The following is a 13,606-nucleotide window of genomic DNA, read 5'->3' as shown; positions in this document are numbered from 1 at the left end:
TCTTACAGTTAAATTACAGTTTGACTATTACTACTGTTCCTGCACTGTCAGCAGTTTCACATTCATGTCTTTTCTCATGCTTGGCTGTATAATTGCAGTAACGTTGCCTCTTTCCTTTTTTTAGTGTTGGAGAGCCGTATGGCCCAGTGACCCCTCTCGGATTTGGCACCTGTGACAGTCCTCCTCGTTTTCCTCACTCAGCAGTTTCTAAACCTATTTCTGTTTCTACAACACGTGTTGGTGCTGCGTGGACAGCTGCCATGTGCTCCTAAACTGCTGCCTATAGCCTTAGAGATTAAACTATGATTTAGATATATTGTTTAAAGTTTGGTCACCCCTGATAATTTTCATGATTTTCCTTTATAAGTCATTAGTTGTTCAGATCAGCAATTTTAGTTAAATATATCATATAGCGGACGAATACAGTGATATTTGAGAAGTAAAATTACGTTTATAGGATTTATAGAAAGTGTTTTTGGGCATTCCAACAAAAAAATGACATCAATATTTAGTAGATCCTCCTTTTGCAGAAATAACAGCCTCTAAACTCTTCCTTTAGCTTCCAGTGATAGTCCAGCTTCTGATTGAAGGTATTTTGGATCATTCTTCTTTACAAAACATCTCCAGTTCAGTCAGGTATGGGTTTGATGATCATGAACAGCCCACTTTAAATCACACCACAGATAATATTCAATAATATTCGGGTCTGGGGACTGAGATGATCTGAGATGATCTGAGATGATCCTTCCAGAATGTTGCACTTGTTCCTCTGCATGAATGCTTTAGTGCTTTAGTAGATTTTAAGCAGTTTTAGGGTGGTTGTCTTGTTTAAAGAATTATTGCACACTTTCTGTAAATCCTATAATCTCAATTTCTTAAATATCACTGTGTTTATCTGATGTATGATACAGCTCTGTGAAAAAAAAATATCCCAAGCCATGAAACCAAGCTGAACTAGTTGATTTTTGCACCAAGGGTGGCGTAAATGAATCCAAAAGCAGTGTGTAAGACTGGTGGAGGAGAATTAAAAACCACGGTTATTCCACCAAATATTGATTTCTGAACTCTTAAAACTTTATAAATATGAACTTGTTTTCTTTGCATTATTTGAGGTCTGAAAGTTCTGCATCTTTTTTTGTTATTTCAGCTATTTCTCATTTTCTGCAAATAAATGCTCTTAATTACAATATTTTTATTTGGAATTTGGGAGAAATATCGTCAGTAGTTTATAGAACAAAACAACAATGTTAATTTTATTGAAACATAAACATATATATTTTTTCAAGAGCTGTATATTTTATATATATTGTCTTGTTCTACCCCAGGATCGGGTGCACCAATTTAGAATCAGTACTTTAGTTTTAAACTGATCTATGGTCTTTATGTTGTGTAAGCTAATGTTTGGAAGCTGTGTGGCTTTAAGCTGTTAACAAAACACAGTTTTAGCGGGTTATCAGTCATGTGAAATAGATATAATACATATAATACAAGTGGTGTCTAACATAAAAACTTGTTTTAATGGAGAAAATAGTAAGAAATGGAATATCAAATATTTTGAAGCATCATGAAGAATTAGTGTCATTAGCAGAACACTGTACCTTTACTGTACGAAACATTTCTTTTTTAGTACGTTTTTTAACTATTTGTCTATAAATATGACTATAATTTACATTCACATTCATGTTTATAATATTTCAGACTGCACAGAAATCATATTTTATCAGCTTAATTACGTTTACCTTTTTATTTCCCTTTCTCTAATAGAGAGAGAGAGAGCGAGAGAGAAAGAGAGCGAGCGAGAAAAAGAAAAAGAGATGGAGAGAAAAAAGAGAGAGACAGTCAGAGAGAGTGAGCGAGAGACAGAAAAAGGGAAAGAGCGAGAAAAAGAGAGAGAGACAGTCAGAGAGAGAGAGCGAGAGCGCGCGCGCGCAATTAAGCGAGCGAGGGAGCGCGAGAGAGAAAAATCGGCCCGGTACGCCAGATTACCAGTCCAACCCTGCTGCTGATGCAGTCATATTTATAGATTTTATTTAGTTGCGTTGATTTATATGTAATTTGCATTAAGGTCTAATTGCTTGGATGAAGTCTGTGTTTGGTTATGGGAGGAGATGCCCAGGGGGTCCTTAATCCCCTCGCCTTGCTTTTTCTGTTTCTCTCTCTCTCTTTCTCTCTCTCTCTGGGTTTTGACCTGTTAAACTACTAATGTCTCTTTTCTAATGTGTCTATTAATTTATGCTTCTTTTATATATCTATTATGCTAAACAAAACAGTAAACTTCAATATATTTTAAATTCTAAACTTTGTCTCAATTGTCATCTTTTCATGTTCTGTTTTATTTAAGTCATGCTGAGGTAAATTATCCTACAACTGACTGAGAAAAAGAGGAGAATAATAATAAGAAGAAAGAATGAAATGAGGTCAGCTGATGTTTTAATGATCCACTTTTATTACAACAGGACATGTATATACATTAAAAGACAGTACAAATGTATGACTGAACGGAGGTTTGCTGGCTTAGAAGCACTTCCTGTGGACAATAGAGGGGCCTGCCTCATCGTACTCCTGCTTGGTGATCCACATCTGCTGGAAGGTGGACAGGGAGGCCAGGATGGAGCCGCCGATCCAGACGGAGTACTTACGCTCAGGGGGAGCAATGATCTGGAGGGGAAGAAGAAGAAATTGGTTGGTGTTGTTTTTGTATATAATATGGATGGAAGATAATCTCTATTATTTATAATTCCCTATATTTCCCTAATTTACCTTGATCTTCATGGTGCTGGGGGCCAGAGCGGTGATCTCCTTCTGCATACGGTCAGCAATACCAGGGTACATGGTGGTACCACCGGAGAGGACGTTGTTGGCGTACAGGTCCTTGCGGATGTCAATGTCGCACTTCATGATGCTGTTGTAGGCAGTCTCATGGATACCAGCAGACTCCATACCTGAGTTCAGTTAAGAACAAGCATGAATCAAAGAGAGATCATGGATTTTATAGAATATATATAACCTATATATGTGTCTGAAACTGGTCAATATTTGAAAAATTATAAAGTGTACAGTGATTTCAGGCTCACCAATGAAGGATGGCTGGAAGAGGGTCTCGGGGCAGCGGAAACGCTCGTTACCAATGGTGATGACCTGACCGTCGGGAAGCTCGTAGCTCTTCTCCAGGGAGGAGGAGGAGGCAGCGGTGGCCATCTCATTCTCGAAGTCCAGAGCCACGTAGCACAGCTTCTCCTTGATGTCACGCACGATCTCACGCTCAGCTGGGAAGAGCAAGTTTCAGAGAACAGGTGTGAAACAGGTGCACACGCTCAACATAACCGGTGGCATCTTGGTATGGTAGATCTTTGGGTACTAGTACTATGGCTTACCAGTTGTGACGAAAGAGTAGCCTCTCTCAGTCAGGATCTTCATCAGGTAGTCAGTCAGATCGCGACCGGCCAGATCCAGACGCATGATGGCGTGGGGGAGAGCGTAACCCTCATAGATGGGGACGTTGTGGGTCACACCATCACCGGAGTCCAGCACAATACCTGCAGGGGGCAGCCTTCAGTCAGACACGTCTCTTGCCATTTCAAAGTTCCCCAGAGTATGTGGCACGTCGTAAACAGACAATGCTGATGACATCAGCCGCCACAGGTGGAGCTTTCACCCCAGCAATTTGTGGATTACCGCTAATCCCCAACAATGCACGGGTCGTTTATCTTGCTGTCTGCCAAATAAACGGCTTCGCCTGTCTAATTGTGCTATGTATAACTCAACAGAGGGACTGTTTTCAATTGCCAGGGAACAATGAGGACCTCATGTTCTTATGGGCGATGACATTTATTTTCCTCAATGGTCTATACCACCAACTTTGTTATAATATACACACACATAAACATATAGCTCCCTTTAACTTTAAAAGAGGCATAAAAGATTGTAGAAGATAGTTAGCTTTGGTTTTCTTTGCATTGCACTGATTTATTGTAGAAATACTGAAAATGAATGAATCAAACAATCAAATCAAATTCTTCTAGTATCTTTAACAATAGCATTAGTGCTATTGCCATAAGGTGTTGGTGTAAATGTATAGGTTTTATTCAGATATAGATATGTTTAAAATAAAAAATAAAAAAAACAATTAAAGATAGCGAAGCTCATACTGACCGGTGGTACGGCCAGAAGCGTACAGGGACAGGACAGCCTGGATAGCCACATACATGGCGGGGACGTTGAAGGTCTCGAACATGATCTGCAAGAGGAGATTAGGTGAGCGTTATTGTTAGTACGGATGAGGTAACACTGCTGAAGCCACTTCGCTCCAAGAATAACGTAACAGAAGAAAAAAGGAATGGAGTGAAGTAGAGTGGAGTAAAGTGGAGGTCTGGGTACCTGGGTCATCTTCTCCCTGTTGGCCTTGGGGTTGAGGGGGGCCTCAGTGAGGAGGGTGGGGTGCTCCTCAGGGGCCACACGGAGCTCGTTGTAGAAGGTGTGGTGCCAAATCTGAAGAGAATTAACATGCATTAGCATTCAACCAGGGTCCAGAGTAACTTTTAGGCTATACAATGTATTGATAGACTTAAAAAATACGTATATGTATAGTGAGCTATAACAATACTTCACCTTCTCCATGTCGTCCCAGTTGGTGATGATGCCGTGCTCAATGGGGTACTTCAGAGTCAGGATACCCCTTTTGCTCTGGGCCTCATCACCGACGTAGCTGTCTTTCTGACCCATACCCACCATCACACCCTGTGAGAGAAGGAGAAATACGGTTAAAGCTGGTCTGTGAGTTTAATCAAACATGAGCAACACACAGTACAAAATAAATGAGCAAAAACACTTCTAAATCTACAATTCTAAACTCTACACTACACTTCACACAACAGTACGTGAGGTATGCCAATTGAACTGTAAGTGAAGTACGTATAAGGCTTATAGTTGAATTATAAGAATAGAATAGTTATTTTTTTTACTTTAAGGTCTTTAGGAAATTACAATATAATAATGAACACATCAAAATGTACATTATAATACGTACATATTAACATACATTGAAAGTGTGTTGTTCAGTATTTCAAGTAATGGAATAGTAGAATATAATTCTTTTCTTTAGTGCATTATAATATACTTAACATTTATGAATATATCTTTTTTTATTTGGTGCTTAATCAACTAGATCTGCAAGTTTGTTTTACAAATCCGATTAGATGATTGCTTTGATAATATCTTTAAAAAATAAGTATGTACATGTAAATGCTGTTTAATATATATTGTATTTTTTATTATAGGTTTATATAGCTACAGATATGAATGAATGGTTATAGACATATATAAAGATATTGATTATAGAGTAATGTTGTTTGATTAAAGTAGATTATTTATCTTTAAAAATTAAAGCATCTTGAAACTAACTTTAGTACTAAGAGTAACTTCCCACCCATATATACATTATACATCGTTGCTGTCCATTAAAAAAAACAAGGATCTCCAAAACTCCAGCTTTACAGGAGAGAGATAAAACCTTTTTAATTTTCAATGGAAGTCAATGTAAAAAGAGTTTATTTCCAGTCATTTTTTAGAATTTCTACTGATCCGTTCGTCAAGAAATTTGGACTCAGTATAAAGGAACTTTTTTGTGTTCAGATTATGTTATAAAGTAAAAATCGAAAAAATGGAGAAACTTCTTAACTATTTAAATCATAAGTATTCTAGAAAATCGTCTTATTGGACTATATAGTTCACCTGGTGGCGGGGCCTTCCAACAATGGAAGGGAAGACAGCACGTGGAGCGTCATCTCCGGCAAATCCAGCCTTGACCAAGCCAGAGCCGTTGTCGCACACAAGGGCGGTGGTCTCTTCGTCGTCACACATGGTTGGTTTCTGGGATGGTCTGGAGTTGGGTGGTGGTGGTGGGGGGGAGAAAAAGACGGCATGATTATGTCAAGAGTGACAGCTCAAGCTCACCATTTGCTCAACAACAACTGGTCAACTGGAAGCATCTGAAAGGTAACTGATACTACCAATGGGTTTTAACAGACTGTGCTCATCTTATCTCTTATATTTGTATGTATACAGCACTAAATTGCAAGACTAAACTCTATCTAACCATTTAACCAATTATCTAGATAATCTAGACCTACCTAAGAATTAGAATTAGAACCTGCCGTATACCCCCACCCTCTCTGAATGTCTTCTCACCCCACCCAAGACTTCCTGAAAGGTTACTGAAACTGTATCTCCGCTGCCAACTGCCACAGGTTTGAAGAAATTGCCTGCCTGTTAACGTAGAGCCAAAAAAGGGGGCACAGTGGAGCCCGTGGGGCTATTTTAGGCCCCCTTCTTCCCCCCTTCTCTGCTGTTCGAAGCCTATATGGGTTCTTCTACTCTTCCTGCCACCCTATCGCAGTTGGGGCCTATCCAGGATCAGTTCAGCTTGCAGCTGCTGCTGCTTCTACATTGCAGCACCTCATTTTACAGCATGGCTCGTTGCCCCTAATTTGTGATGGCTTCATTCATGAGATGCTATGCTATCTACTAAACAAATGTGTACTAAGTACTGTGTAATGACAGTACAGCTCATCCTGTCCCTGATCTTCTTTTTTTTTTCAGTAGGTTCTGATGGTTAGCTAGACTGAAGCAGATGCCAATGACTAGAGTAGAGTTCCAATGACTACAGTAGAGTGCCAATGACTTTAGAGAACAAATCTGCTATACTATTCCTGACCATTCCAATAAATATCCTGCCTTCAAATTCCCTTCCTTTAGTCAAAATTCGCCAACACACAGCAGACCCTCAACCCTTCGTCCACAGGAACCAATAGTAGCATGCACTCACCAGGTTGTATCGCACAAGACTGATGCTTCCACTGGGACAAAGTGGCTGATGGAGGGGCTCCCCTTAAATAAGGCTGGAGCAAAGGGGGTTGGGGTGGAGCATCGAGTTCACAGAAGCCCAAATATGAGCATCGGAGAGAAAAAAAAACAGATAAGAAAGAAGAACCCTCCCGCTGGGTGTCTATCTTGATTCGAGGGAGCAATCGGATCCTTCCAAAACGGAGAAGCTCTTCCTTGGAAATAGCAGCAGCTCCCCCAAGTAATAAAAATCCAACTGCATGCCAAGTGCTTTACTTAGCTTAGCTTAATGTTTGCTAGGGTTAATGGGGCCATCTTGATATGCACAGTGCACGCTTTCACATGCAGATTATAGTGTCTAATAGTGCATTGTAGATTGTATTGTGAGTGCATTGATTCTGAATTCTGAATTATGAACTTAAGACTTATCAACTTTAAGATGAAGATTTTACTAGATTTTACTCTGATACAGTTCAGGATTAGTTGGCTAAGTTTTTAATGAAAAGGAATGTCTCCAAAAATGTGCTTTTATCTTGAAAAAGTGAATTGATTTTTTTGGTTTAACTGTTTTAGATTTAAAAACGAAATATTCTCTATTTATACTCTATATATGGATTTTGCCATTCATGAAGACACTTTAAATAAAATAACTTACAAAAAAAAGTTTAATAGGACAACATTTCTCACAAGAGGGGCAAATGGTCAAAATGTAGTTAGTTAGCTTTTTTTTTGCAGTTTATTTTATTTAATATTTTATATGGCTCTTTTCACATTATCATGGGTCTAAACACCAAACGATCCCAAAAAAACTCCATAAGAGGCATAAAGTAGAAACCTGGAGTCAAACCAAGACTGCAAACAGGAAGTCCCACTGTGGTAAGCACCACATAGTTGAATAAAGGTACAATTCAGATTGTAAACAGCATTACTAGATGATTTCTCCATAAATGGACACTCGTGGAGGCCTGATCCTGAAAAGATAAGGATCTCCACCCTGTTATCAGGGCAGGGCAACGCAAAACGACGATCCCCTCAGTCTATACTAAGTGCTTAAGGAGACAGACATTCAAGACCTTCCACTCTCCAGCCAGACGGGATACTGTATATGTCAGTAGGCCAACATACCGGCATGTGGGCTTCAGCCCTAAACATGGAGAACAGTGTGGACGGAGCGGGAAGGGGACTTGCTGGGGGGTGGGGGGTGGTGTACCCTCTGAGGTCCGTCTCACCTAGCAGCTTCCTGATTGGCCGTGCTGTAGGGGCAGCTAGGTCTTGATTGGCTGAATTCTCTCCTTTTAGGGTCATGGTGTGGAACAGGTGTTGAGGCAGTGCAGAATTGAGTGTGAGAACAGGCTTCCTTATTAGTGTTGACCCTTCCTCCCCCAATTCAGCTCTCCCTAGAAGGACAGTGCAGATTTCTACCATAACTACAGGCTCTAAAGTGATAAGAAAAACACAAACATGAATACATTAATACATGGGCTCCTGTACATGGCCTGTAGACTCTCTGATGAGGCAGCTTACACATTATCTACAGTCTTTTTAACATATTCAAACATAGGAGTGTTTAATATTTCATTATTTAAATGCTGTGAGATTATATGAGGTCGTATAACTAAACACATGAAACATAAAATAAATATTGTCTTTTTAAAATAAACTGCAAAATGTTATTAATAGAAATGAAGGAGTTATATATATATATATATATATATATATATATATATATATATATATATATATATATATATATATATATATATATATATATATATATATATATATATATACAGCATATACAGACAGTAATTACTGTCAAAATCCCTAAAAGAGGGTAGATACAGCTCTGGAAAAAAATAAGAGACCATTTAAAAATGATGTTTTTCCTTGATTTTGCCAAATTGAAAACCTCTGGAATATATATATATATATATATATATCTTCAAGTGGAAGATGGATGATCACAAACCATCAAACCACCAAACTGAACTGCTTGAATTTTTGCACCAGGAGTAAAGCAGCATAAAGTTATCCAAAAGCAGTGTGTAAGACTGGTGGAGGAGAACATGATGACAAGATGCATGAAAAAAACTGTGATTAAAAAAACAGGATTATTCCATCAAATATTGATTTCTGATCTATTAAAACTTTATGAATATGAACTTGTTTATTTTCTTTGCATTATTTGAGGTCTGAAAGCTCTGCTCTGCTTTTTTATTATTTGAGTCATTTCTCATTTTCTGCAAATAAATGCTCTAAATGACAATATGTTTATTTGGAATTTGGGAGAAATGTTGTCTGTAGTTTATAGAATAAAACAACAATGATCATTTTACTCAAATATAAACCTATAAATAGCAAAATCAGAGAAACTGATTCAGAAACTGAAATGGTCTGATCATTTTTCACAGAGCTGTATATATATAAATCTATGTATGTAAGTCCACACTTAAGTTATTCTCTTAACTACAGTACAATAATTAATAACATCAATTTTATAGGCTGTACAATAGAACTCTGTGGAACTCCACAAGGCCAACCCTAACCCCATCTCTATGATGTGTCCTCTCTCAAACTCGATTTACTGGTTTTCAAACTCTTCTCTGAGACACAGAATGCTAACAACATAACAGTATTTTATTGTGAAATGTAGGAAGTATTCTAATAAAATACAGATAAAGTGGTATAAAAAAGGTATAAAGTGGTATAAAAGTGGTATAAAAAACCCTGATCGTTTTTATGATTTTCCTTTATAAAGAATTGGTTGTTCGTATCAGAAAGTTTAGTTAAATATATCATATAGCAGATGAACACAGTGATGTATTTAACTGAAATTGCTGATCCGAACAACCAATGATTTATAAAAGTAAAAGTTTATAAAAAGTTGATAAAGTAAAATCATGAAAATAATCAGGGGTGCCGACACTTTTTCATACCACATCTGTATGGGGTGAATGAAGGGTTGCAAAAAAAAAAAAAAAACATATAATACAATTTATTTAATATACTAAGAACATATTTATGGGCTTAGGGGGGCATAGACATCCGCTTCTATTACCTATTAAGTGACAGAAAGTAATGGTCCTGAGTCTAATTATGGGTTTAATGACTTAAACATATTTCAGGAAGGAATTTAAGCCAATGTAAACTTTTTAAACCTAATAGTTTAAAACATGTATTGACTAATATGTACAGTACATGTCTGGGTTATTCTTTTATGTTTAAATATACCCATATAATACCTAAATGTCTCATGAGAACATACTGTTAACTGAAACTTGCTTGGTGCTGTTTGTCTTGGTGATGATTTCCACCTAGTGTCAGAATGAACTTACTGCGCTTACTTTTTTCCCACGTTGCTCCCTGATCGCAAGGAACATTAAAGAAAAGTATATATATATATTTTTTTTTGTTGCATTACGTCTTTAATAAAAACGGGGCGGTATGCGATTGGGGATCAGCCCCATATACAACTTTAACTCAACATAATCATTTTTACACTTTTCAGTGAAAAAATGATTATGCATTTTTTTTTTTTTTTTTTAAAGTAATTGGGTTAAAATGGCAAACCATGTCTAATGCCACTTGATTCTACTACTGAAAAACAATTTATATTGATATTTTTGTGGGCATTTTATTTATCAATTTTTTTGCAAAGATATTCTTAGTGAACCCTTTATGACATACGTTATATGTTTTGGGGAGAAAATAATCACATCACTATAATTATTTGAACCACTGCTTTATCTTGAAAAAAAGTGATCTATATTATGTTTCCCAAAGACAACCAATGAAAAATACATGTTTTTTAGTAAGCTTACAAGAACTTGAGTTTATACTAAGAACAAAAACAGCCAAATATACTTATTAACATATTACTGCAAAGAATATTGAATGGTTTTGATATAATATAATTTTCTCTCTCATCAGTACTTAGTGCTTACAATAAAATATAATAAATATATAATTCACATATTTATATATATTTTTTACCTAATATATATAAAAAATCTTAATTCATATGTGATACAATATAACAAATAAAATATATCGTAAATTTTTCGCGCTGAGCTGCGGGGGGCGGGTTTTGGGGGCGTGGTTTCGGGGGGCAGCGCTGTGCGTGGTTACGTCACGGCTGCGACGCGCTGACATGGCGCTGTGCTGAGCGTGGCTGTGTGTGAGAGGGTGTTATGGTGGTGTTGGAGAGTCTGAGCTGTGAATAAGTTGAGTTTGAGCGGAATGTCTGTGTTCCCCGCGGTCTCTCTCTCCTCCCGTGTGAGCGGAGAGCTCAGTATATGGATATAGAGGTGTGGAGCGGGTGTTTCAGCGGAGAGTTTAGAGGAGGAGCGGGAGGAGAGATATGAGTTCTGTGCAGCAGAATGATGATGAGCTCTGCTCCTGACTCTCCTCCTCCTGTTCCTGAAGATTACTCCCTCCAGCAGGAGAACGAGCTCCAGGCCCTCGCCTCCATATTCGCGGAGGATTTTCAGGATATCCGGCTTAAACATCCCTGGAAGGTGCGAAGCAGCAAGTCTCCTAGTGTTAGCTTTAGCTTTAGCTTATGTTAACCCATGATTAATACTGGAGGCTAAAGTTAACTAGCAAGCTAACTGCTAGCTCGTACAGTTCTCTGTACTTCATGCACTGATTCCCTGATTTACATACGTTCCTCCTCCAATTCCAGGTGAAACGCCCCCCGGAAGTCTACCTGAGCTTAAGACCCAAAGGGCTGAGTTATGGCCAAGAGTGTCACGTGACTGTGGACTTGGAGGTTAAATGTCCACCAACATACCCTGATGTGTAAGTGTCCACTAAAGAATTGTGTGGTCCAATGGTCTATCAGCTGCCGGAGCCCTGAGAGAGCACGATTGGCATTGCACTCTCTGGGTGGGTACAGTAGATGTACAGTATAATACAGTAGATCACTCCTAGGGTGATGTGGATCAGCACAAGGCTGCGTCTGTGAGCTGATGTATCAGAACCGAGTCGCTGCGCTTTCCTCCGAGCGTTAGCGTTGTGATGCTATTTGGCAATGCTGCATCAGCAGCAGTTCAAAATGAGGCGGAGTCTGACTTGACTTGTATGTATCGGAGGAGGCATGTGCTAGTCTTCACCCTCCTGGTATTAGGGCATACACTTGATTCAATAGGCCTTTCTCTCGCTTCCGGGGTCGACATTTCCGGTCTAGACATTTCTGTGTAAACTCAGTTCCGTTTGGAGCGTTCGTTCTTCCGCCATGGCGCAAGTGAGTAGTAAGTGTTTTTGCAGCGTACCACTGTGCTCTAATTCCAAGCAAAAACAGCCTTATTTGAGTTTCCACTCATTTCCAGCTGAGGAGGAACTCAGAAAGAAGTGGGTGATAGCCATTAGAAGGAGTGAGGGGCCGAATTTCAAAATTCTTAGGAACAGCACGCATGTGTGTAGCGCTCATTTTGAGCCGCAGGACATCTACGTTACACCAAAGGGCAAGACGTGGCTGAAGAAAGGTGCGATACCGCGTCGTTTTAGCTGGACTCGGCCAGCCAGGCAGTCTGTGTACAGCAGAGTGAATTCCCGTCTCGGAGATTCTGCTCGTTTGGACGAGGAGGGCGCGATAGGGGAGCAGGCTGTCGGTGTGCTGGAAGAAGAGGGAGACGGGAGCGCGGCTGTGCGGGACCACGACTACGTGACTCGGCCGACTCCCGGCGAGTAGCTAACTACCTAGCTAGCAAGCTAGTAACACTGCTCTATAAAACATTGTACTTTAAACAAGATAAACTAAAGAAGTACAGTGTTATCAGGAAAAAAACATGCATGTAAAGTCTGATTCAGCTAGCATGATAACAGCTGTTCTGTCTAAAATAGACAGAAGCTTGTAGCTAGCTAGCTACGGTCCATTTTATATAGAACAGCTGTTATCAAGCTAGCTTAAAGTGCAATGTTTTCCTCACCTTTTTCTCTTAATATTAAGATATTCCCTTTTTTCTTACTCTTATAACCTAATTTACATTAGATGGCTACGTTTTTTTATTTGTTTACATTATTTCTTGGCCACTTTATTTCTTCATTTATAGCAACTGTGCTTTTGGGTTTGTGGGTCACATACACTAGGAACCCTATCCTTCACCTTAGGTAAACCTTACCTCTGTGTTAAAGTAGAATAAGATGAAGAATAGTAGTTATGTTTACTGCTGAACTGAACAAACAAAGAACTGCAACAGCAGAAGAAAATCATGGGGTGTAGTTTAGTACCATAGATTAAGGGTTTTATTAAGAAGGATGTAATCTAGCAAAATACTGCTACTAAAATATACCCCAGAACATTTAGAAACAACCACTGTAGTCCGCATCCATTTTAATTTCACTTTAATTAGCTTAATCCTGTACTTCATATGTGTATTTAAAAAAACATGACTTTCCATTCATCCATGCGTGTCCCTCAAGACTGGCACTAGGAACCATCCGTGAAGGCAAGCGGCTGCTAAACAGGTGTGTGTTGGCAGAGTCCATAAAACTCAACAGGGTATCAGACTCTAATAATAACTAGTAAATCTATTTGGGGAAGTTAAGATGGTTTAGCGAACTGCAGTGCTGTAACCGTGAGATAGCTGAACCGTGAGATAGCTGAACCGTGAGCTTGGACCTCTAGCTTGTGTGGTTCCTCGCTTTTCTTTAAGGACCGGTAGCACCGAGCCCTAACACGGATCTCCTTCTCTACAACATTGGACACTAAACACACAATATCATAAGACAGGCACTTATAACAGTACACTATATGCTTTATTTA

General features: G+C 38.9%; 2 protein-coding genes across 2 annotated transcripts in view; one reads left to right on the top strand and one right to left on the bottom strand.

Moving 5' to 3' along the window:
- Positions 1-2,423: 2,423 nt before the first annotated feature.
- Positions 2,424-6,961, bottom strand: actc1b (actin alpha cardiac muscle 1b). Its single transcript, XM_015608038.3, has 9 exons — positions 6,824-6,961; positions 5,731-5,878; positions 4,609-4,737; positions 4,378-4,488; positions 4,153-4,237; positions 3,375-3,536; positions 3,075-3,266; positions 2,761-2,942; positions 2,424-2,658 (listed from the first exon to the last, which is right to left on the bottom strand). Exons 2-9 carry the CDS (start codon positions 5,857-5,859, stop codon positions 2,515-2,517), a joined length of 1,134 nt encoding a protein of 377 aa, XP_015463524.1. The 5' UTR covers positions 5,860-5,878; positions 6,824-6,961; the 3' UTR covers positions 2,424-2,514.
- A 4,025-nt stretch (positions 6,962-10,986) lies between these two features.
- eif2ak4 (eukaryotic translation initiation factor 2 alpha kinase 4) overlaps positions 10,987-13,606 on the top strand; it is a 49,217-nt gene continuing 46,597 nt past the window's right edge. The window contains exons 1-2 of the mRNA XM_022672596.2: positions 10,987-11,357; positions 11,525-11,640. Of these exons, the coding sequence (XP_022528317.2) occupies positions 11,220-11,357; positions 11,525-11,640 (254 nt within the window). The 5' untranslated portion in view covers positions 10,987-11,219. The remainder of the gene's footprint in view (positions 11,358-11,524; positions 11,641-13,606) is intronic.

Source organism: Astyanax mexicanus, chromosome 14 (genome assembly GCF_023375975.1).
Source record: "Astyanax mexicanus isolate ESR-SI-001 chromosome 14, AstMex3_surface, whole genome shotgun sequence".
NCBI classification, from domain to species: domain Eukaryota; kingdom Metazoa; phylum Chordata; class Actinopteri; order Characiformes; family Acestrorhamphidae; genus Astyanax; species Astyanax mexicanus.
Note: the sequence above shows the minus strand (reverse complement) of the source record. Positions and strands in the feature narration are given on the sequence as shown.

Bases quoted from the DNA above. Each gene is read 5' to 3' on its own strand.
- actc1b (XM_015608038.3), bottom strand. From the start codon at position 5,859: ATGTGTGACGACGAAGAGACCACCGCCCTTGTGTGCGACAACGGCTCT. The intron at 3,267-3,374 runs GTAAGCCATAGT...TGCTCTTCCCAG, and splicing joins CTACTCTTTCGTCACAACTG to CTGAGCGTGAGATCGTGCGT. The intron at 2,943-3,074 runs GTGAGCCTGAAA...AACTGAACTCAG, and splicing joins CTTCCAGCCATCCTTCATTG to GTATGGAGTCTGCTGGTATC.